Source organism: Alosa sapidissima, chromosome 2 (genome assembly GCF_018492685.1).
Source record: "Alosa sapidissima isolate fAloSap1 chromosome 2, fAloSap1.pri, whole genome shotgun sequence".
NCBI classification, from domain to species: domain Eukaryota; kingdom Metazoa; phylum Chordata; class Actinopteri; order Clupeiformes; family Clupeidae; genus Alosa; species Alosa sapidissima.
Genome location: NC_055958.1, coordinates 19850032 through 19876071, shown reverse-complemented (window position 1 = coordinate 19876071; position 26040 = coordinate 19850032). Strand labels below are relative to the sequence as shown.

The 26040-nt window shown below is 39.4% G+C and overlaps 1 protein-coding gene across 7 annotated transcripts in view; it reads right to left on the bottom strand.

Annotated features, from left to right (window-relative positions):
- ikzf2 (IKAROS family zinc finger 2) overlaps positions 1-19032 on the bottom strand; it is a 34792-nt gene extending 15760 nt beyond the window's left edge. The window contains exons 1-2 of one of the 7 annotated variants that reach the window (XM_042081747.1): positions 18737-19032; positions 2679-2727 (exon numbers count right to left, since the gene is read on the bottom strand). In XM_042081747.1, coding sequence (XP_041937681.1) covers positions 2679-2718 — 40 coding nt within the window. In that variant the 5' untranslated portion in view covers positions 2719-2727; positions 18737-19032. The other 6 variants (XM_042081746.1, XM_042081748.1, XM_042081742.1 and 3 more) reach the window with 6 other exon arrangements.
- Positions 19033-26040: the final 7008 nt, after the last annotated feature.

Genomic DNA, 26040 nt, shown 5'->3' with positions numbered 1-26040 from the left:
TTGGTTTTTTTTCACTCCCAGCAGAAGGTGTTATAGATTACGGTCTCTCTCTCTCTTTCTCACCCTCTCTCTGTCTCTTTCGCTTGTTCTAATCCCCTTTAGCTCCCTTTTCAAATGCACTTTATTGATATCACAAAAAGAGAAAACATACAGCCACAGTATCTCTAAGAAGCCCGACAACACAAGCAGTGAAGGCCTGGATACAGACGTCTGTGTGGAACAGACAGTATACACGCACGCTCCAGCTTGACACCCCTCCCTCTCTCTTTCTGTGCACTTTTCTCAGTCCACCTCTCAGTGGGGTTTCAGTCATTACACCTACTTTGTTGTTTGCCTGTCTTCATCTCCAACTCAGTTGACTGACTGAAGCTCTGATAAGAGCCAGGCGCGAGGCACGGCATCCGGATAATATTGAGAAATCCACTGCCCCCATGCTGATGCAGGCTGAGAACCCGTAGGCCCGACGGAGACTACAGGAGTGACTATGGGTCTGACCCTGGAGACTGCTGAGTAAGAATCAAGATGATTCACTCTGCTCCAGGACTGAGTCAATATGGACACCAGCCAGAGACTGGATACAACTTGAAACCCATGTTTCCATGCGTTGGTGGCCAAAATACAGAGAGAGAGAGAGAGAGAGAGAGAGAGAGAGAGAGAGAGATACTAAACCACTTTTTTTTAACTATCTATATTATCTTCAATGTTTCCTGTTAAAGAGACTGACCGTATTTCATGACAGATAATTATAGCCTCCATTTTTTTTTAATTTTTCTCAGTCTGCATATTCACCATGAAGTGCACAGATTTATCAACGGATACTGACCAGTGAAAGGTTTGGAGGAGATAAAAAAAAGTTCAATGAAGTTATTGCCATGGCTGGATGGAGAACAGTAGAAAACTGCTTTCTACAGGAACCACCGATTGGTTGTGGCATGTTGAGAACACAACATAGGAGTGCAAATCAGGTTTTTCCTGTCAGGCCCCACACCTCCAGATTATCCCTCTGTATCAAATACAAACTACAGCACAGTCTCCGTACTGTACAAATAAGGTCATAGGAACTTGAACATGACGCTTGATAAAAAATGGAGAGGTCATATCAAGCCCAGGCACTCTACACAGTATAGTACAGAGGGAGACCGAATCAGACCTAGCAGAGGACCAGTACTATGCTGGTAAAATGTGGAAATGTTCATAAAGGGAACCAACTGCATAGTAGTTGATGCAGAAAAACGTGTTTGAGTTTCATAACAACCAAAGTATGTGATCTATACTGCAAGGTGTCCAAAACATACTTATATGTCTTTTGGTCATGGAAGTCATCCCAGATATGGTCATAATTAAAGAAACTAAAGGATCATTGCAAAACACGACATTACACACACACACTTCAAGCCCACTCTAGTATGCAAGTAATCATATTTTCTGATCACAATTATTAAAATGGTGTTGGTTTGTCAATTGTGGGTTCTCCTGAATTAAATAACTAACTAAATAAATAAATACATTCCAAGACACCTGCAAGAATTTTAAAAACAAAAACGTTTTATCAGTACGTTCCATCTGAGGGAATATGTGGGGGAGCAAGCGGCTGGGAAGGTACCACAAAGCACCTGGTACTGTAGCACTATCCAGATAAGAAATCTCTAGGGAAGCCAAGAGTATACTACAGTCATTTGCAGGATTGGAGTGCAACATGTGTCTCTTCTCCTATCATAGCAGTGCAACAAGGCAATCAGCTGCACCGAGATGTTCCACATTATGCACACACCACTTTACACTCTTTCAAACGGTTGATTTCTAAATATCTGTTTTTTCCATAGTTTGAGAAATATTAAGTTTACGTATAACATACAATATTACACAATATATTAGTTGCACAGAAAAATTGCATCATATGCATATGTATGTAAAAGTCAAAATTACACTTAAAGCACTAATTCAGCCACCCTTCCCTTATAGTTCCCTCAAGTATAAGTGTGCATTAAAATCACATCATATTTACCAACCATGACCATAAAGGAGAACATGCTCAATGAGTACACAACAGCAATCACACCATGCAAATGCAGCTATCCAGGGACTTGTTAAGGACAGCAAATTATTTGTTAAGAAACCTACTCCCATGTCCATACAGCACATTTCATGCAATTAATCCGCTTCATTTGTTTTCAACTTAACATGATAAAAGCTTCATAATCATGACAATATTGACTTTCTCTGTGGCTGCCACATTATTACCTACAGTATACAACTATTACTCTACCACTCCACTGGAAGCATCCAAGGTACATTTTACAATACCACATCATGAATCTTTGTCCATCTATTACTACTTACTGTATTACTGTACTATTGATTATTGAGGTGGGAGCCAATTTAGAACATTACAATACAAGTTTATGCCAGTGATGCATATTGAAAAAAGGAAGTATTGTAGTTCCTCCTAAACAAGGTTGAAAGATATACATCTGGTGGAGCATTTAAGAGAAAAAAACGAAACTGCAAAGGAAATGAGTAGAGAATTTACTTGTGTTTACGTGGAAAAGAAATTAGCACCGCCCAATTGCGTGGACCACTAATACATTTCAACTAATATGCCTACATATCAGATATAAAGATTTTGAATCAATTCATTAGGAACATTGGAGTATATGACAATGAAAATAGGAACTTACTAGTAAGATATCCATCTGATGTCTCCGTCTCCATAGTCATTGGGCAGGACTGTAGGAAGAAAGGAAGACATCCATTTAGAGTGGAACTTCTGACACTGGGCCCCTTGAAAAGGAGACCGTGTTTGCTAACCACCCACAAACATCTACAACCAACCATAGGCTCACTTCCACAGATCAATAAAAGCAAAGTTGCTAAAGTGAAGACAATTGTCATGATGTAATTTCAAGTCAAACACTTTTTCACTACAAAATGTCAGTTCGACTTCATTTGATTCGCATACTACAAATTATCATCACGTAACTGATTAAGAATCAGGAATGAAAATGGGTGTATAATTCCCAAATAATTCATTGAAATTATATTTATAATTATTTTCTGTTTTTATTTTCTTTATTACTGATCGCAACATATTCTTTATTCAACATATTCATAAATATTCTTTTAACATATGTATTTTTTGCAAAAGTATAATTAAATGGTATCAACATTTGAAATTGCCATTTGAATCAAAACGTCACTAGGATATTTAGCCGCTATTGACTGAACTGAACTGTCACAAGTGTCAAGTGCCTTGTTCCTCAAACAAAAGCGTAGAATGTAAGAGAAGTAACACATATAGCAACCAAATCATGATTCAAGCGATACATAAATACATGGTCTTGTTTCTTGAAATGGTTAAAAGGTCCTGTGAAAAGGATGCACTTCAACATGAAGTACTGCTAAGATAAGAACCAGGCCTGCAATAGTCAGATGTCAGCAGTAAACCAAGTCAAACGAGTAGGCTACCAGGCTGGGCCTATAGGACTACCGTTTCTTATATTCAGTAAGGACATACAGTAACTTCACATTTCACAAAATTAGTCATTTTTGGCCTGGAAATGCAAATATGTCTTGGGTCACTCGCTATCATCCCTGGGGTATTTGTTTCAATGAACAGTCGCTTGTTTAATAGTAGTCCTAGGCCTACATCATCTATTCAGACCTGCATCTAATATTCCACCAATTACAATTCATACATTTTGATGCCACATAAACATAAAGATTTTTTTAGTGTGAGGTCATTGAAAATCATTTACTGTTTTTTATTTGGAAGCCAATTTGTCATACTATGTAGGAGGATAACACATCAGAATGAGATTAACATGGAAACTGATGAAATTCAAAAGCTTTCTTGCTTATTTTTGGTTGTATCATTGTTCTGACTTCCTGTCAACAATGTAGGCTCATATTCAGTACAGAGTGGATTAACATCAGTGTTTAAGGAACTATCAGAACATCTACATGACATGATTTAATGTTCAGCAGCCACTATTGTCAAGAGCTAATGACAGATGCATTTGACAAATGAACGTTGGTTAGGCCTATTGACATCAAACTGATACAAACAAAAAGTGCAGCATCCACGTGCTGTGATGAGTTAATTCAGATAGGACTTATGGCTGAGCTCTATTGGTAGAAGACAGCTCGACCTTAGGTACAGTAGGCTATGTAAAGACTTTTTGTTAGACGATTTTCTACCATAAAATAATAATAGGGTAATTGTAAAAACACAGATTTGGCTTAATTAACCGGCCATGTAAACACTGTATCCATAAAGTATAGTAGGCCTAAGTTTGCTCAGGTATTGGACAACATATTTTGTAAGTTATCTTGAATGCACACACACTCACAGAGGGAAATACACCGAGAGTAGCAGAGAGACAGAAAGAAAGAACTTCGCATATGAATCTCTTAATCGACTACAAAAGACAAACAGATGGCAAGAGTTGTCAAATGAACTGTTGAACTGTCTTTACCTGTACGGGTCCCCTGAAGGGCTAACTGTTGAGCGGCCCCTCTAATTCGAGTTAAATGGACGAGCGAAAACCTCGAGGGATGCTTCGTATGATCCTAGATATTTTTGGCTTCCTATAGAAAGGTTCAGATAATATGAACGACGCAAGAGTTTCAAGCTCGTCTTTACAGGGAGCGATAGGAGGAGACTTTGCACCAAAAGTAGACTAAAAGAGTTAAGGAGCACGTTTACTCCTGGAGTAGCCTACGTCTGTACTTCCTTTGCATAGCCCATCAACTTTTCCACCTCACATACGACCCCACACCTGTTGCATGTAGACTACTTCAACAGAGAATGCCCTCAGTTGAATCTATTCTTCAGAAAATGTCTTGCGAGAAAACTCAGTAGTGATCCCAAGACGGTCAGTTGACGACAACACCGAAACAATCTAGGAAAATGGAAGAAAAAAAATAATAAACCTGATCCACCGGTTTCTAAGGAATTAGGCAAAGTAAGGGAGAGGGACCTGCCTATTTGCAGCAGAGAAAAGGAGTTGGGATTTCATCAGTTGGTTCATAGGTCGATACAATGGTAGACTCAATGATATTCGAACCTACCCTAACTACAGCCATTTTATGTAACACCAAGATTAATTGACCTAACATGTTTAATAGTAAGCTCTTTGGCGTAATGAACATGGATTGGTTACCATAATATGGCAGGGTATCAATTTACCCCCCTCCAAATCCACCAAATAATTTCAGCAAAGATAAATAGATCCAAGGTCTGAAGGATACAATGGAAGATTTGTACTTACAATGCGCATTGCCGCAGTCTCAACTTTGTATCCACCACTGCAATCCTTCTGTAGCAACAAGTGATCCGATAAGCATTTCTTCACCTGTCACTTGAGAGCGCAAGTCATTTATCGACGCACTTGTCTGTAAAGCTGACACGATACTGCAGTCCCGTTTTACGTGCTTTCGGGTTACTTGTCACAGTTAAAATATAGACTTCGCGAACCTTCTAATCATAATTCACTTGTGATAACTGTTTTCGTTTATACTGGTAATTCCCACATTGCCTTGTATGAATTCTTATTTTATTGTTTGCATGTTTGTTTTACCTCAACGCTGGGATGGAACCTTCCCGGTCGTCACTTTAGCGCGAGACATCTCAAGCATTTTGCACACTCGCCAGCACTGCTGTGTAAAGCTGAACTGTAACGTATTTTTCAACTGCTGCAGTTATTCCTTCGTTTACTTCCTCCATCTTCGAAAGCACAGATAGCATGCAGAGAAGCTATTCTGGTAACTTGGTCTAGCGCAGAGAAACGGATCCCTCTGCGAAAGCTATAGCCTAATATCTGCATTCGGCAATCGATTGCAGGACTTAAAGGTTGATGTTACCATCGCTGACATTGTTAATGACATTTATTTTACGAGTTTATTTATTGTAATACTGAATATTACACCCACTTTTGATATTCAATGGTTTGTTATAGCCTACTTTTTACACATTAGACCAATGTCCCACACAATATACACAAAAAAGACAAGGACCTATTATTATTGTTATATAACATGTAAGATGTAAGATACATCAGTAAGTCTTAAGTTTACAGAGGAATCCTCAGTGGGTTATTCTAGAGAACTGTATGTCGGAGAACCTTTCAAAGACGGGTAAAAGACCCCAAGGCCTCCACACTTGTTGCACATTTTACAACATTGGGAGGGAACACCCTTCACCCTGGTGTGTGCAGAATAAGCTATTTAATTGCAAAACACTTTCTAAGAGTGAGAAGTATTAACTGAACCAACGAAGGTTTTTTTATGTGGAAAACACATGTTGAAAATGTCATACAATGGGTTAAAACGCTCGTTTTATCAGACAGGCACCACATGTCAATTTCATCATGAATGCCATTGTTTTACAGGTAAGTGAGGTTATTCTGTAAGACTCCCTCTTGTGGTCAGTAAATGGCAAATCTTGCATGACCTACTTGGAACCAATACAGGTCATCTTGTTAGGATGGCTAAAATATAAAATTGGCCTTTGTGATAACTTAAATTTAACTTACACACACATGATCTTTCTCCAACACACACACACACAAACAGAGAGAGAGAGACAGCTACGGAATAGGTGCACTTACTTTTTCACAAACACACATGATGCCTCATTTCATACTTAAAAAATACACAGTTCTGGTAAAAGGTCCAGCACACAGAATGGGCAGATATACATTGAGGAGCAATTTTCTGAATTTGACAAAAAGTGCATTAGATTAGATCAGTGGTTCTCAGTGTGGGGTTTAAGTATAATTTTATATGACAAAGTTGAGGTTTATCATTTTAAAAATTCATCTACAGTCTACAGATGACACCCCTTTTCACCCATAAAACAAGCAAATGGTGTCTATTAGCTCCCACCCACATTAACATTTAGCTTGAAAAAACTTTACTCAGGTCATGAAGAACCATTCCTACTGCTGCTTAGCTTTGCTTATTTGTCACCGAGATAGCTGATGAATGTGTAGACATTTTTGAGTCAGTCCATGTCGACAAGTGATGCAAAATCCAAAATGGATGAAAGACCAAGTTACCCACCTGCCAGAAAACCTGGATACCAGGTAAACCAGGAAACCAGGATAGTGGACCTGGCCACAATTTCAGAGAATACAAATGGCATGCTTGCAGTAATTGTTATGGTGTAGTCAGAACTAAAGGAGCATCTTCTTTGGGATAAATAAGAAATGGTTCTTCTTTTTAGATCAAAACAAAGTCAAATTTACTCCATAGTCAACTGTTTCCCCCTCATCCTTACATAAACAGATCTAAGTAGGCATTAAGTCAAGTCAAGTCAAGTCAGTTTTATTTAGTATAGCGCATTAACAAAACATCAGCAATGGCGTGTTCTCATAAATCCTGGGCTTGTACACCATGTCACTATATGCTGCCATACGTTTAAAAACAAAACATCATGATGACTGATACCCATCAGTGTGACTTTTTTCTGGTAGAATCACTACAAAACAAAGAAAGAGATCAGTCATACTGTCTTTCTCATGGCCATTTGATCCAGTGTTACGTCTGTTCTATCATTTACAGTTGCCTGTTTTCATTGATTCTATGACACATTATATGTAATTTCCATTATATGTCACAGTTTCTGTGAAACCTTGAAGTGCAGTATCAAGTGATGAAAGAAAAACTAGTTTATTTTTTCAATGATGCTTTAAGCACTATACAATACTTTTAATGGCTATGTCCAAGTTAATTCAAAGCCGAAAGGCCTAAAAAATCACAGGTGTGTTATATATTTTCTAGGTCACATCAGAGTTGTGTTGTTGCATGGCATCTTTTCACACTCAGTGCTTACGTGTCTGTTTACTTTACACCATCAACCCTTGATACGCAGTGTGGTCCCCATCAATGGCAATCGCTTATGCGCTCCACCAAGTTTCCACCACTCACACGCACTGTTTGAAGTGGAGGAGAAACCGTTAAGCAACCCCTCCCTCTCCAACCCCCTCTTCTCCCCAGGTTACTCTCTCTCACTCTCTCTGTCTCTCTCTCTCTCTCTCTTTCTGTGTCTCTCTCTCTTTATTCCATGGCTTCAGCTAAAACACCACCTGTGTTTGGGGTTTCCATGACCCCCCCCCCCCCCCGCCTGTGTCATCAGTCAAAGGCCTCTGTGATGACATTAATGAAAACTGACAAATACACTGATTAAGGCCATCTTTAAGTTAACATCTTCAAATCAAGCTGTTGGTATATGTACACATTTGCAAAGTAATTCATTTTTCTGGAAGAAAATATCATTAGCAACTGTTTTTATGACATCGGTCCAGCTGTATCAAAACTGAATTATATTGAGAAACAGATGAATGGTAGTGTGGGTATCATCTTTGTTGGGATATCATTTCTGCTAGGGACGTCGTAATGGAGTGACGTGTTGCCTCCTGATTTGCCCAAAGTTGAAAGCTGAAGTTGGCTGGATTGAGAGGCATAGCTCCACATTAAGGGAAGGGGAAAGGGGGAAAGGTTCTATTGCTTCCTTCCATTATCACTTATCTGGAGTGCCTGGGTTGCTGCTTCTGTATGGTTCTATGTTGGTTCTGACCATGGGCGTAGAAAGAATAATGTGGGTGGGACATTTTAGCGTGGGTCTGGGGTTCCTCCCCCATAATGTTTTCAACTGAGTACATGTAATTTCCAGTATTCTGGTGCATTTGAACAGGTGCCCTACTGCAGAAGGGCCATAGGTTACCTAATTTAATTCCGCCATACATCCTGACCTCATGCATAAGCGAACATATTGGCTGAGTTGAGCTTTCTTTCCAGAGTAACAGAACTCATGCTGCATTTGGGTTTAATCTTAAGACAAAGCCACTGTTGTTTTGCTGTACTGTTGTCCAAATTATACTTAAACCCCACACTTTTTATTTAAAAAAGCTCAGTTCACTTGTTTTTAAAGGTTGAAGTCATGATATAGCCATTAAAATAAAGGCCTTGTTTATATTTTTCAAAAGACGAGTGCCTTGGATTCTCTTTTTCCTTTACATGCTGTTGTTCTGTTCAACTGAAGTATCCACTTGTTTTGCCCCATAATAGACAGGCTATCATCTCTATCCTGGCAGTTAAACATCCACATCAGCCCCCCTACCACAAATGCTAATTTATCCTGTCGCCACTGAGCCCAGGTGACCACCGGCATCACACTATCTGACAATATTTTTCTTAGTCACCGAGAGCCAGCCAACCACAGAGCACTCCCTGAGTGCAGTGTTGTATAAAGTACTAGAAAGCAATACTTGAGTAAAAGTACAAGTATCGTACTAGAAAAAGACTTTGGTAGAAGTGAAAGTTGCCTTTTAGAATATTACTTAAGTAAAAGTCTTAAATTATCTGATATATACTGTACTTAAGTATCAAAAGTAATTTTCTGATATTTAATGTACTTAAGTATTTGAAGTAAAAGTAAAAAGTAAAAAGCAAGCGGTTTTATTTTGAACTTTTATTGTAAACTTTATTTTGGCTTTCTTATAGTAAAGCATAAAGCATATTCAGGGTTCCCATATCTTCTCAATCTCACTCATCAAATCAAATCACATTTTTTTCTAGGACTTTTTAGGCACAATTCTCTGAAATGAAAAATAAATAACTTATTTCTTTCACAAAAAAAAATGACCTGCTTGTAGGGAGAACATTTTGGTCATGTGGCATGAGCATTTCTAGGGCTTACTCCCCAGGTCACCGTCACTCACATACACACACACAGGCCACCTATGTCCAGCAGCTACTAATATGCCAGTCATTAGTTGAAACTGAAAAGGTGTCTGTTCATCTTCAAAAGAAGCTGGTTTTCAAAGTTGCCAGAATTCAGTGCCCGGGAGTTTCAGGCCCAAGACCGACCATAGTGGTGGAAATTGGATAAATTAAGCAACATTTCAGCTCTTACTATCCTGTAGTTTTTATTAGTACCATGGTTCAACAAATGTGTAAAGGTTATATAATAATTCACTTCAACTGAGAAGTTAACAAAAAATATTCCACTATTCCACAAGTTACCAAAACAGAAAGAAAGAAAGAAAGAAAGAAAGCCTTTGAAATGTAGCCTATCCCATGCTTCCACAAAGAGGCATATTGAACTAATGTTTAGGCTACATGTTTTTTGCATGGGTAGGCATTATTGTTGTTTGGTGATTTAGCCTACTCCTTTACTACACCCTCTTCTGAGCAAACAAGGCATAGGTTTATCATGTAGGGTAATTGCTCTTTCTTACATTAAATAACTTTAATTTATCCTCTCTACTTGTCCCTGTAGTCATGGCCTCCTCATCACTAATTTCGGGCTCATCATTTTCAGTGGTCGACTGGTTGATCTGCTGCTCAGTCTCTCCTGGCCTCTTTCTACCCTCCATCATTCTTGACGCTTGTGTCTACTGTAGGGCCGGCTTGGCTATATGGACCCAACCAACTCTTTTTGGGAGGGGAGAACTCCCTCACATAGGCTACAACCCATGCAGAGGCATTGCATTGGTGTCATGCACAGAATGCGGAACGTGTCCTACTTTAAGAAAAGATAGACTAACGTGACAAATGTCAATATTTGTTTCCTAGACCGGCCCAAAAGTGAATCGGCCCACCGGGAATTCTCCCGATTACCCACCCCGGGCCTGATTCAGTCTTACTCTTTGTGGACTGAAGACAACTCCATGGATAAATAGCCTTTCACAGGCCGCTAGGGCAGGTAGCCGATATACAGAAACATTTCTTGCAAATACGGCCACGGGTGTATGACGTTATATTCACCACCCTGTTCACTCCGTTACATTACAACACTGCCTGAGTGACAAAACACGGGCATCCCAATGATTTGAAGCATGACAGCAATGGACAGGCGATTACAGCTCTGCCTCAAACCTCAACAGTGAATGGGTACTTTGGTGGCACCCTAATGGATATCATTATATGTTTCTGTGTTTATACATGTGCGTGTGTGTGTGTGTGAGAGAGAGAGAGAGAGTACATGGATGGATTGTAAAATCAAGCACCCTGGGCACAAGAGCCTCTTGGCCCCCCAACTTGATGCAAACTGCAGCAAGTGACTTTAACTACCCTGTGTACTTACTTGTAGGACCAGGCACACTTCCACCATTAGAGATTAGAGATTTGAACGAAATCTAGTTTGGTTCTTACCAGGGCTTTTACTGCCTCAAATATCCGATTTTGTTTACCACGCTCGGAGGTTAGTGCTGGGCTGGTGGGTGCTTATTCCCAACCTTTCTCATGAACGGTTAGCCCGAGAATTCTCGTGGGCAAATCAAAATTCCACTGGAGCTCCAAGCGGATTTGTACACGCAGCCTTACAACACTGTTTACAGCTCTTCGAGTCACAGTAAAATGTAACTTTTGGTACATAGCTCATTTAGAGAAACTTATGCTGTGGGTGCTTGCGTTTCTTTAGGAATCCGCCGTCTTGTATGTCATATATGTTGGATTCTGTACTAAGCACTAAAACAAGTTGGATAGGTTGGATACTTGGATAGGCCCTCTCCTCTTTAGCCCAGATAAGCCCATGATTTCCAAAAAGAATGGCAAATTTTGATTGGTCTAACCACAGGAGCTTTTTTCATGTCACCTCAGTTCACAATTTTGGCTTCAGTTTTTTAATTGAGTATCAAACTGTGCACATAGACAGTGGTTATCAGAGGTTTTCCTGAGCCCATACAATGACAGGTCTGTGTTGATGCAGTGCCATCTGAGGTCCAAAAGACCACGGCCATCCAATTCATTTTTCATCTCTTTCCCTTGTTTGCAAAGATTTCTCTGGATCCTCTGAATGTTTTGATAATATTATGTCCTGTAAATGATTAACTTCTAGCCTAGAAATCTAGACGCACCCTAGCGGCAGCAAATGTCATTTGCAGCCAGGGTAGTCTAGCAACTCTCCATTGGAAAAATGAAACTTCTATTAGGCCAATCACATCGTGTATAGAGTCAGCAACGGTTCTGTGTGAATTTCCTGCTACTTGAAAACAAAGAAGATGGATGCTGCTGCTGGTGAACAGCGGCCTTTGAATCGTCACTCGAGTTAAGATTTCTTTAAATTGGCAAAAGTTTTATCAACTAGCCAACTAGCTCCGCTGGTGGGAAAATGCATGGGACTCATGAGTTGTAGCGCTATCCTATTTTGTGAAGAGGAAATTTGAAAGACAACCGTTTATCCCACCCCTCGGATTAAGCCGTGCCAATGGTAAGTTCCCAGACCCCACATCTTGATGTGGGTCTGGCTCGTCAGGCTAATGAACTCCCCAAATACTTCACCATCTTAAGCTTAATGCATCTTAAGAAGCATTACATTTACATTGTTTCATCATTTGTGCACACAGGTTTACACAGAGTGATGAATACCCCTACATCTTTACTTCTAAGAGACCCTGCCTCTCTGGGATGCTCTTTTTCATACTCAATTGTGTTAACAGTTACTGTAATTAGTTGTGAAATATTCCTCCTTTTGTTTTCTTTATCATTACAGAACTTTTCCAGCTTTTTGATAACCCCTCCCAACTTTTTTTAAACATTTTGCTGGTATCAAATAAAAAAGTAACATACATTTTCCATGAAATAGTCAAATTTCCATTTTCAACATTTGATATTCTTTTCTGTTTTGGGGTTGTATAATAATCAAACATTCAGACTGGGGGTCCATGTGTCCCTTTGTGAATTGGTATAGGGGCCTTATAGGGTCTATCAATAGTTAACCTAGGAGTCTGTGGGGCTTACTCCATGCAGGTTGTCCCAGTCATCTCTGGCCTCCTGAGTGTGTGTGTGTGTATGTGTGAATGTGTGAATGTGTGTAATGCCAGTTGCAGCACCCCCCATGGATAGCATTCATGAAATTTGGCATTTGTTGTGTAAGCACCCAAAATTTGGTGTAAGCATACCAAATCATAATGCCTGAAGCGCCTCTTTAGATAGAGAAATAGAAATATCCTAGAATTTCACAAAACTTGCATCTAGTGGTTGTTGTAATGAAATGTGTGAAATTTTGTGCGGTTCACACCTTCTCACCTCAAGATATTGGCAACTGAAGTGCCTAATTATTGCATTTACATTTTTCACTAAGTGCTACACCATAAAAGGGTAGTTATTGGCTAAGTTGACGTGACTCTTTGGGCCCTAATTTAAATGTTAGGCAAAGTGTGAAATCTAAAGTCTAACTAAAGTTTGCTCAATAACTACACAAAATTTGTTTGCCAATGAGAAAGATCCTAAGCACAAACATTGGTGTGTCAGCTAAAGATGTCTCATGCCAGATGATGCCATTAGATGTCTCACGCCAGATGATGCCGTTAGTTCAGCTAAAGATGTCTCACGCCAGATGATGCCGTTAGTTCAGCTAAAGATGTCTCACGCCAGATGATATTGTTAGTTCAGGCACAAGAACTCTGCACATTTGCCCAGCATTCAAATTAGGGCCCCATGAGCCCACGCACCACAAACAAGCGTTTACACATTCTATTCCCTATCAGCCTATGAGGGTTCATGACCACCAATGTGCTAGCACTGAGGTCATAATGATGGAGGAGTAAATATTCCATAGAAGACAATACTGGCACTCATTTCATAAAAACATCAAATTAATTTAAATACGTCATGAGAAATTACTGTCTCTTTTTCATGGATTCTATTATTTTAATTAAGGCTCAGACATCACAGGGGGTTGTTTGCCATGCTTTTAATGTTTTTCATTTAGAACAAAAAGCTTGTTTAATCATATAAATCTCAATGACGTTATCCATTTAGAATTCCATTTACTTTGCAATAATTGTAGCCTACTCCACATGACGAAAAAATAGAAGAAAAAGAAGAACGTATCTAAAATGTCTGAATCACTTCTCCATTTTCTTTGTTTTAAGATGGCTGTCTAAAAATAATAATTGGATTATATTAATTTGAGTTTACATTTTTTATATAAACAGTTACAATGCTGCAGCTTCTGAGATATAGTTTACTCAACCTTGCCAACTGTATGGTCTTGCAAACCCTCTGAAGATTTTACGTGAAACCCCTCCAAACACAGCATATAAAAGTATTTCATTTTTACTTTTTGAAATAATGCTTTGCAACAAAAGGATGCATGGTAAAGTAAAGGAGCTGTTGCTATCAGTAACCCGGATACTTTGCACATTGTGGTAACATGCAACTAAGAGACAACAATTAGAAAAATAGAAAAGGTCAAAACCATCATCCTCATGAGCAAAGGAGCTTCCTCTCATAACACTCTTCCATGCATATGAAAAACAGCATGCGTCATTAACACTTTCTGCTCAAAAGCAAGAGAACGGCTACTGAAAAACCTCAAGTGAAAACGATGGCAAGCACCCTTGGGTCAGAGCACTTGGTGCTGGATATTTTGTGCAATATTTGCGAAGGATGGAGGACGTTGGCACTCAGTGAACATGCAAGCATGCAGATCAAGCTACAGCTGTCAGTGCAGCCCGTGACTGCACTGCACTTTTTTTGACAGGAAATGTTTTCATCGCAAAGATGGGAAATAACCCAAAATGTTTTGAAGGAGAGTGCCATTTCCTCCTGAAAGACTAACCAATATCTTGAGCTAATAAGAATGAAAGTTTACACTTGTTCTGATATTTCAATATCGATTTACATTTATTTTCCTACAGAAAGCATCTAATTCACAGACAGCTTTTGAGGGAATTTCTCATTCATTGAAATTAATAAAACGTGTGATGTTAAACACATGATATCTGCACATGTCAAAGATATTTATTTCCTTTTTGTATTTGGGTGTAGAGCTGGTGACAAAATGAGCAAATGAGCAAAATAACTAAACTGTTGGAACACATCACTACCTCTGTCCACAAGGAGATGGATCACTTTTGACTCCACAAAGTGAATGTTTGTTCTGTTGCTACTGCCACAGCTACACATAACATCTGCAAAAAAAAACCCAACAACAACAACAACTATTGTTATCATCACTGTCACCATCATCAAGAGGATAAGGAATGCATTCCATGTGATGCTGACACTGCTAGATGGCAGTGTTGGACCTTTCAAGCCACTGACCACTATCCACCCAAGATCCACTCCACACTGGTTGGCATTTGTTTTTTCCATGTTTCAGTCATACCCGACACAATGACTGAGCAGTGGTGAGTCAGTTTTGAGAATGTGAGTGAGAGGGCACAGAGTTCACGCAGGTAATCTGACCGTAAATCGATTCACGTCATCAGTTATAGTAATCTTTAAGCACACTGTAAACAGACAGTCAGTGGCAGTGCTTGACACAATGTTAAAGATGAAATGCTTGCAAACTACTCCTCTCTATTCATTCTAATCCAACCGATATTTCTACTTCCAGCAATACAATTTGGCTGTATTATTCCCCCACTGATGTTCCATTTCTCCTTCATGTATGCCAAACACATTAAAATTCTGAAATGGCTGTAGCGCAGCCTAGAAGCAAGACTGTTTTCGCCATGACTCTGGGTGAGCCCTGATGAATGGGGTCCTTATGCATGCTGATGAAGCAGGTCCCTCTCTCTCATCAGGGCCTGAGACGAGGACGGGGAGCAGAGGCGAGACTTATAGAGGCGTGCGAAGGCATTCATCCTCACGCCACTGCATATCTTAATCAGACACAAGATGGAGGGAGAGATGGGGGTGGGGGCTGCATTGTATTTCACAGCTTGAGAGATATTGGGGACAAGAGTTGCCTGATGAGTCTGGGCCGAGACATGTATGTTTGCTGTCCTCCCACACCACTAACATTAGACAGGCTGCTATGCAAATGTCTCCTCTTGTTGTGTATCACATTCTCGCCATCAGTTCTCATATGTCTCATATCTAGCTAAATAGCACTTCCTCAACCATTCATTCCTTAAAGGGGTGGTTCAGGATTTTGGACATAGGACCTCTTTTCCAAGTAAGCAAGTGTGATATTTATCAGTGGAGACCGTTTTCAACACGTTTCATCCAGTCCTTCTAATTGCAGAGTTCGCAGGTCAACGGTATGTGTTAGCTTGCCACTAAAAACAGTCTTATCCACTCCAAAGTACACCCGAGGCAAATTCCAGACAATCGATGTAAATGTCTGTGTTGATAGAATAGTGTAAGAAATACAACTACCCTCGCATCGTGTTGCAATAGTTATACTTTGTTCCCAGTGAGCTGCCTGCATCAACAGCGGCGCTTGGGGAGCAGTGAGGTCTATTCCCAATATTGATAATCCTGACAGCCTCCTACAAAACTTTATGCGGAAATAGATGTGCACTGGCAGCAAAGTAAGAATTATATTGATGTACGGCATCTTTCAAGGGCAGCTCCTCTAATGAAGGGCAAACCACTCATTCATTTCCAGTCTGTCAAGGAAATTTGTCACTCAGGAGATTGCTCCTTTTTTATTGCATTCCCCTGTAATGACTATGTTTAAAATAGAATCTCTGGGGTAGGGTCTGGGTTTTGGGCGACCAAGGTGGGATTCATGACCTGATTGTGTGAATGTGAGCACACCTCCAACTCAGAAACTCATCAACCCCTCATCTCCCACTGCAACTGAGGAACTCTTCCTTCGCCGCCGTTATCAGTCACTCCATGGAGAGCAGATGGCAATATCCTGACAACAACAGTGTCATCTTGTTTCTGGCTGAAACAGAATCTCTGCTGTCCAAGGCTTCAGGGAAACGTTGAGAGCTTACAGGCCTTAGTACCTGCCAAAAGACATTTCCCAAATGGATATGGCTACCATGGCTTGTTCCAAGAGCAGCCAACTTTGGAAGAGATGGGGCTTGGATTTGACCCTGATGTGGCACGGGCCCACTGTTTCAGTTTCCATTTCTAATGTCAATCTTAGTTGACGTTGTTCCTGGCCATACTAAATGAGGTAGGTAGGCGGGTAGGTATAAAACAGTGTATTGAAGCATTGAAGAGGATCTGAATTAACTACAATTATTCAGAGGTATAGCTTCTAATACAGAGGATGATAGCTTATTAAAGTATGAGATATTGCATCAGAAGATGTGTTTGTAATTTGTTTCTCTTTCCTGTGATCTCACGGTAGGTGTTAGTGTTCTTTATGATGCCAATTCTATTTCAACTCAATTTCATGAAATGACTGTCACGCCATTCATTCATATACAAAACATGTTTAGGCAGTTAAACACATACAGTAGAAGGTCAGTCAAACTGATACACTGATAGACAGAGGAATATCTAACATTTCCATACTCTTTTTTTGAAGTCAGTCTATAATAAAGTGAAAAAGCACTTACCCATAGTTCTTAAAAAAGAGCAGGCTTTAATAAAATCTCATTTGTCACATACTGTGACACTGAGCCCACACAGGCCCAAGGACACCTTGCTCCATTTGTTTGCCCAGCAGCATTGTGAATTAGATTTGTTACAGGCCATGTCATCCCCAGATGACCTCAACACTGCTTCTTTCACTAGAGAATGAAATGGAATTTCTTTAGGTGCTCTGTTAAATGAATATCCATTGTGTTTTGCGGAAATAATTTTGGATGACTGCTTTTCCAGCCAGCTGTTCATAATGTGTGCTTGATGTTGACTCAATCCGAGTTTAAATGTGACAGCACCTGTGGTCGTAATAGTTTTGTTCATATTTAAGATGAGCTTGAGAAACATGGTTACTGGAAATCCTGCAGGGAAATGAGAGGGTAACACTTTTCAAAGAAGTAGGCACGAGGTGTTTCTGGAAGGTGGGTGCATTTGTCTAGCCATGGAGATAAGAGAGAGGGTTGGGTTTTCAGTTTGTATAGACTTGAGTCATCATGTGCCTCCTACACTAAGGTTATCTCTTACCATCTCCAGCAAAGATTTTTGATTGAAAGTACGGTACTGGAGAAATGAAAAGTGTACACATCTTCTGATGCAATACTTTAAATACTTACAATATGATTAAATGGCAATGATACAGGTCTAGTTTTTAAAAAAAAAATTTTTTTATATATAATAGCTCTGATCTGCACAGCATATGCTTTGAACTTAAGTGTGATTTACAAATGAAAACAAACATGATTGACAAAGCGTTGTACAAAAAGTTATATTGGAGGTGAGTTTTGTGAGTAGCTCACAGTATCTTCAAAATTATTTGGGTAGCATAGGTCAATCAAAGGAGATAAAAGAGGCACTTTGTTTTTACTACAAGACAAATTAGTTTGTTACTGTTAATTAGAGAAACAAGCATGATATTGTAGTTACCATCCTGACTTAATAATTATGAATTAATTGTGGATTGGAGAAGGCCCGTGTTATAGCTTTTATTAAACACAAGTAATGTTTGATTATATTTTTTTCTAGTAGGCTACTTCATTTTTTATCAAAACATTGATGTTTAGTTGTCAGCCATCATAAGTTTTAATTAAGCATAATTGTATGTTTTTGTTCAAATCGTTGAAATTATGGATGAACAGTAGTTTCAGTAAAATATAATGTTGAGTCAAAAGACCCCAAAGCCCTCTGCAGCAGTGCACAAAGTTGAGTGCACATGCTGAACACCTGCCGTCTGTACACAGACCACGGTGCTCCAAACCACAGCTTTGTGTTCCAACACACCCCTCGACAACAGACACCATCCAGCCCCCATTTCTTTTTTTTTTAAAGAAAAAAGTTAAACCCATGCAACCAAACAAGATCCGTGGGCAGTTGAGAAACCTGTGTCCTTTGCTCTGGAGTTTTGGCAGGTTTTAACCTCACACCTGTCTGGGTGCCGTGTGGGAGGTGAGCTTACCGAAAGAGACGTGACGGGCAGATGGGATATGATGTGTTATTCACGGAGTTACAGCAGCTCCAGTAAAGCACAAAAGCACGGCGAAAACTCCTTCAACGCCGAGTGTCATGAAGGTGAAGAGCAGCTTTCCCATCAGCAATGATAGTTCAACAGGAAAGAATATGTCGTAAGTTTGACATCAAGATTATCAGGCATTACTGAAAACTCCTGTATTATAGGCTATGTAAGAACAAACACAAATCTCATTGTAAAAAGTTAGAAAGAAATACAAACATGGCTTGATTAGGATTCCACATCCATTTGCCAATCAAGTACTGGGTCTGCTCATCAGTACCTATTGGCAATGAAACAAATTCCACTCAAAATCATCTCATCTTTGTGGTTGATAAAAGCAACGGCACGTGAGACTGAGGTACTGTAGCATAAGGGTAACATTTTTCTGTAAGTACGGCTGGCCTGTTCTTGGTATGAGTCACAGCTCTGACAGTCACATGGAGATCAGTGAGGCAACCACATTGGGGTGATCATAACACCCTAGGTTGCACCCTGGGTACACATCTGTTCTGGATTAGAGCCCTGGCATCATGCATTTGCCTGTGTCCACCTTGTACAATTTAAAAACGAGCATACAATTTGTTGTTTGGCCAAATTCATATTACATTTGTATGATATGTATGTTTAGGGCACACTTTTCCGTTCCACATGCACTACCACTGACGTGAGCTGTGCATGTATGACAGGGATTATATAACTACTGTAACACATTCCAGTAACTTACCTCTGTGGCTTTCTTGACTGGATACAACATATGAATCATTATGAGATCTTTCCGACTCAAAGGGGGAGAAAAATAACACTTGACTGATATAAGATACATCTGGAAAGAAATCTGCTCTCTATTGATGTCAAACATGTGTAACTAAATTAAGATTTATTTTAATTTGTAAATTTGTTAAAGCAGGTCTGATCTCTTTAAGATTCTCTTGGTGTTGCAAGAGAAAAACAAACCAGATGTCAACCCTCCCAGTCCCAACACACAAAGAGGCAGCTTCCAAAACAAAAGGCTTCACTTCAGGGCCTTTTTCAACAACTACTCTGTAAAGAAAACGTGCTTTTGTGGTTTCATTTATCTGGGGCGTCAGCTTAACTTTGTTGCTAATGAAGGCTTTACCTTATACTTCAGAATGGGACAACAATCTACCATTTCCTTTTGCAGTTGTGCATGCAGTCTCCTTGCATCTCTGTAAATGTCACTGGTTAAACAGTAGACACACAAAGGCCTCACCACATTAATGCAGTCTTTCTCCACACCTCTGTCACTCCCCTCACATACTGTAGAATGAGGTGCTCGAACTTACTAGCTGCATGTTACTATCTATGTGTTTGATAAGGAGAGGACCTGGTGTGTCTTAGTAAACCCTGAGTGGATGTAAATGTGAGTAGCAGGGTGTTCAATCCACGGCATTCAAACACACTTTTTCAGCATGCTACTGTACACTACTATACATCACTGAACAATTTCATACATCCTACCTGGCCACTGCATATTAAAGTGTTAACAATTAGCTGTCTCTATTTAATTATTCAAGGACACCTGCAGGGTGACAATACTAGATGCATTAGAGCTAATGACTGAGTACAGTTCACAGCCCCTGCCTACTGGAGACGTCTTCTGTACCGAGATCAGTCAATCATAATGACTTGATTAGGTATTATGTTCTATAGCCATCACACCAAAGAGAAATACTTTATTATTTACTAATAATTTGTTATTTCCAACAATAAATAATAATGTTTTATATTTTATGCTGAATTACTGAGTATAACTTATTGGTGTATACAGTATGTGTCTGTGTTGTGTGCATGCTAAGCAGTATGCAGTATGATAGCTGTTCAGTCTTATCAATGTAGATTTACATGCTTACAGGCAAGTATATAGCATACTCCAGTATCCAGCGACTATCTAAGTGAACAGTGGTGATATAGAAATTGTTCTCTATAGTTTGTACACATCATACAAACCTGCTTGTTGTGTGGTGATTTAATATGCATACACACACATACACAAACACATACACTGCCCATACAAAGGAGAAGGAGTCTGTTTGATTTTTTTCTGAAGCAATGCCATCTGCTGGTCGATTACGTTTGTTGTTGTTGTTGTTGTTGATGTGAGTCTTGATGCTTGACCATGCACTGCTTTTTTAGAGTGAGTGAATTGTGCACGAGCAGTTGAAATGAACGGCTGGAATGAGTTTTCTACCATCTTTAGTGAGGCCCTGTCTTTGGTTTTGCATAGATCTTATCTATCTCTTAGGTTTTACGCACCTCTTTGCACACACTCAAAACACACAAAAATGTTACTCAGAAGAAATGTCACACAAAAAAATATCTTAATAAGTTGTAGCTACAGTACTAGCTGTTAAACAAACAGTGGGCATAATACCACTGTAAGCCAAAGGCATAGTATAGTATAGTATAGTATAGTATAGTATAGTATAGTATAGTATAGTATAGAAAGTACTCTGTTTGTTACACTCTCTAACCATGTATTAAAGTGCTAAAACATTACTTTACTAGTCATCGTTCATTCCATTCTGCAGCATTTTCATCAAGTTGTTATCTCGTGCACTTACAGTATGACTGCCTTGAAAGAGTGAAAGTACATTACATAGCCTACATACATTTAATGTACACACAATACACACATCACAGAGTAGATCACAAGCCTAAAAACAAGGAAATACACAAATTCGCATACAACCGTTAATATGTTAGCTGTGCTTGCACTTCTCATAACTGAAAACTAATCAGAAACTGAAAACTGAAAATGTTCAACTAATTTTTTAACTCATCTTAAAATGTTTGTGACCAGAAACAACTGGCCATCATTCGCTAATATGGTGGGGGAAAACAGCTACAATACTCCCACACAGAGTCAGACTCGTGTTTCAGTGACAGAATAAGTTGAACTAGGCTACTCCTTTACCATTATATCTGACAAAATACATTCACGTTCTTACCACCGATTTAATAAGTGAAGGTATCAAAACCTTTAACTGTACTGCTTTCACATTTCCCATTGCCATTTTGCTTGATAGTTCGGCAAAAAAGTAATTTCTTGATCCCATCATATGATCTAATAATAAACCCCTTGAATCCTCTGAATTCACCACACTGTGCATCATAAATATGTGCAGAAGTGACATATCCCTTTATTTCTGATATATGGGTCAATCTCCATTTAAACTACCTAATTTAACCACAATAGAAGTAATTGAATTTTTAATAAACGTTTCTCAAGGTCCTCCCAGCAAGTCCCGCATTAGAAAAAGGCTGACTAATCTACTGTGTAGGGCAGTGATCCCCAAAAAATGTCTTATGTGATTAAATGGCAGGCTGAGCTGTCACTTTATCCTGTCTATCACTGTATCATGGCCTTATAAGATCTCACAGATAATCAACAGCTTTAGCGTTGTGAATGGAGAAGGCTCTCAGGCATGTCCGAGAGAGGGAGAAAAAAGAACAGTATTACAACAAAGAAAATTCCCTCCACCACCCACAGTCACTTTGGAGATAGCCACCTGAGCAGAGTGCAAGAGCTAATGGTCTGTTCCCGTCATGCTCAAACCAATTAGCCCCCACTGACCACTGGAGATGGTGTCTGCTCTGTGGCAGTCTGCTTGCCCACTCACCTTATCTGCGCGGCCGGAGCCTCCGCCTGCCTTAGGGATTCCGATGAGCTGAGTGACGGCGACCGATGCAATCTGCCTCAGCCTCCGCTTTGGAGACGAAGGGTCAATTAGTGAGGCCACCAGCCGAGGCTGTGAGAGTGGGAACATCTCCACCTTCTCTGCTAGAGAGCACCATACTGAAAGCTACTGGAGACACTCAAACATGCGGTTAAAGCACACAACGTCAGATGTTAGAGAGCAAGGTAGCTATTGTAAAAAAATATGCAATACAAATGACTCAACACAACATGACAAATACTCTCTGTGGGTTTCTTTACAAAGTTAGATGTTTTTTAAATGTCAAAAATAAAAGAAATTGCACAAATGAATTAAGATGTGTAGAACACTAGACTCAATGAGACTCAAGTAGTCCATGGAAGTGAGCAAAGCTGAGTGGTAAAGAGACTATAGCAATACAATGAAAAGATGAAAAGGTCTGGTATAATCACACTGATGTCCAATATCTTATTAAACAGTCACTCTGATATAAGCATGTTACTGAATGGGTAAGCAGGATTTGTGATTACCATCACTGTTTTAGGAATCTACACAATGGTCTTATGTATTAGATCTAATTAATTTAGAGGTAGTAAAGATATTCTCAAACATTTTAAGTTGGGTACAGATTATATGGTACATACATCTTTCAAGAGCCTATAACTGTATTATTTATAAAAGCCACCTAATAGATCGATAGATAGATAGATAGATAGATAGATAGATACTTTATTGATCCCCAAGAGGAAATTCAAGAGGACTGTTATAATGAGGACTGTTATCTTTTAATCTTTTCTTGATTGTTGTCCATCGGTCACCAAAAAGAGCCGTTAGTCCAGAGATCTGAACTTTCCATCATTACTCCATAGCCTGAGAGTACTTAGATAGGAATGCACTGGGGATCTGAGCTAAGATACAGGGGGAAAGGAAGTGGGAAGGGGGTGAAGAAATACACAGAGGAAGAGAAGGAAACTGGGGAGTGAAGAAATACACAGAGAAAGAGAAGGAAACTGGGGAGTGAAGAAATACACAGAGAAAGAGAGGGAAACTGGGGGACAGGCGAGTCGATGTCATTCCATGTGAAGCATGCTTATACTGTATTCCGGCCAAAGAGTTGGTCAAGCAGCACTTTATTACTGCAACAAATCTCGTTTGCCTTTCAGTGCACACTATTATCCTTAGATTCTTCTAAAAACAATGAGCTAGCAGGTTTAGCTCCATCCATTGCCCCTCCATCACTGCACTGTGAAGACCCTTAACTCCTGAGGGGCCAACTGAAGCTAGTGTTCCTGGATAATGTACCTCTCGATGATGGCAAACCCTTATATAGTGTCTCACTTACCAACATAAATCACTTTTAATCGCATGACTGATCACAAATGAACCAGTAAATCCTATACTTCAGGACAAGTGAAAACATGAAGGGCTTAAATATGATATCTACTGTATGTTTCTGTACGACAACACTCCCACTCAAAGCATCTCCATTTTTTAGGGAAAGCTGTTACTTATGTGTTAGCATTTTCGCAACTACGTATCTGTATGGGGGAAGTGGGTTCAAATCTGTAGAAATTGTGAAATCCAGTACTGCATATTTGCTTTCAAATGCAGTTGAAGTCACATGAACCTTCAAATTTAGGCTATACCTGTCATGTCGTGTCAACAATATAAATTAGGTTTCAGAGATACAGAAAAACTGCCTCATAAACACAATATAGTTCAGTTCAGTATAGTTTAGTTCCCAAAATGGGCAATTTGTAGTAGGGTCAATAATAGGTACAGTAGTTGATATTTACCCTGATACAATCACAATTTTTCCTGCAGAAGAACTGCCACATTTGGAACAAGTATCTATACGTTGTGTTGATCAAGTCACAATTTGTTGATGAAAGAGTGAATGTTTTTTTTTTATGACACATTAATATAATGTCCTACATTTTAGCCAGAATCGGGCCATGTGTGAAAAGTTCAAATATAGCACATTTGTCTGGCCATGGGCACCCTTGTAAAGAAGTGAAGAGCATGTTTTAGGTTATCCACAAGAGATTTCTCAGTCATGCCCATATGAGTTTACCATTTTGCAATTCCACAATATTAAATAGAATAACATATTTGTGACTGAATATGAAATAAAGTATAATAATTGGTAGAATAGTATTTCCCTTGTACTTTGAGAGATTATAATGATTTTATTTGCATGTTATTTACATCCTCTACAGCTGTTACAGCACCACATTACTATCATTTGTTTGTAGCAGCAGGATGAAAGGATGCAGGATTTAAGCAGTATAGGCTACTCTTTGTTGTAACATCTGAAATTACCATTAGCAACAACATACACCTTCATCCGGGGCACCTTGAGACTCAGTTTGAGTTTCAGTCCACATTGAGCCCTCTCAAGAGCCCCTCTAAAGTCCAGAGCAATCTGTTTCCAGAAGGCCCTTCATGTTTATGTTTCCATGGAGATAAGATGATGCTTTTTTGCAAGGAAACAATGGATGACCTAAACTGTATTTGTAAGAGGCTGGCTCACTCACAGGGAGAAGAAAGAAAAAGATCGGTCTGTTTCAGAGGGAATATTTATAGACTTCAGGCAATAGTTAAAAGCAGATTCAGAATCATGTTTGACACACAAAAGCCATAAATGAGTGAGTGGCTCACGCTGTGTGTTGGGTAGCTGACATTAGAAGGTTCACCTGGCTGGCTATTCTAGACTTGGACAGCAGGGGGCAGGATTGCTTAATCATCCAAAAACACTGTGGAAAACATGACATGTTAGGAAGCGTTGTCAGATTAACCCCTCTCATGGCTGCAGGCAATTGTACAGGGGCTCACCCACCTTCACCTTCAAAATGTACAGTTCTCCTATGGTATGCGTTTCATAGACGTTGAGACAAATATTATAAATATGTTTCTAATATTGGTTTGGGCTAAGAGCAATACAATTGCCCAGACGTCAGACAAAACTTCATTCAATAAGGGATAAGGGAAATCAATTCAATAAGGGAAATCCCAAAATAAGGTTTTGTAAAAAAAATAAAATAAAAAAAAAAATAGATTAATTACACTAACCACATCTGCGACCAAAAGCACATTTGCCAGCTCCATAAACTCACACATTTAAAGCTGAGGTATGTAATTGATGCTGTTTAATGTGCCCCAAGCCAAACATTAATTTGTTTCCAGAGTCTCCAAAGTCCAATAACAACCGGTTACTACAATGAAATGTCACTGCTAATCACAGAAACCAGAGTTCCAGAGGCCTCTTCTTTTCTCAGACCGAATGCAAAGATTGCTGCCTTAAGCATTAAAGAACCACTGCACACGTAATTGTGGTTTAGTCATATAAAACTCACATAAAACAAAGGAATACCCATATGATTCAGGTCCACTCTACATGAATAAGTCCTCAAATGAACCCAGTGCCACTGTGACAATTACTTGGAAAAATATAAACATCCAAAGGCAGCTTAAACGTTTTACCAAAAAGATCATAATGTACACCTGCCTTTAAACATGCATTTAAATACTCAGTAGTTCCCAGTACCAGGCAGCAAAACATCCAAACAATAG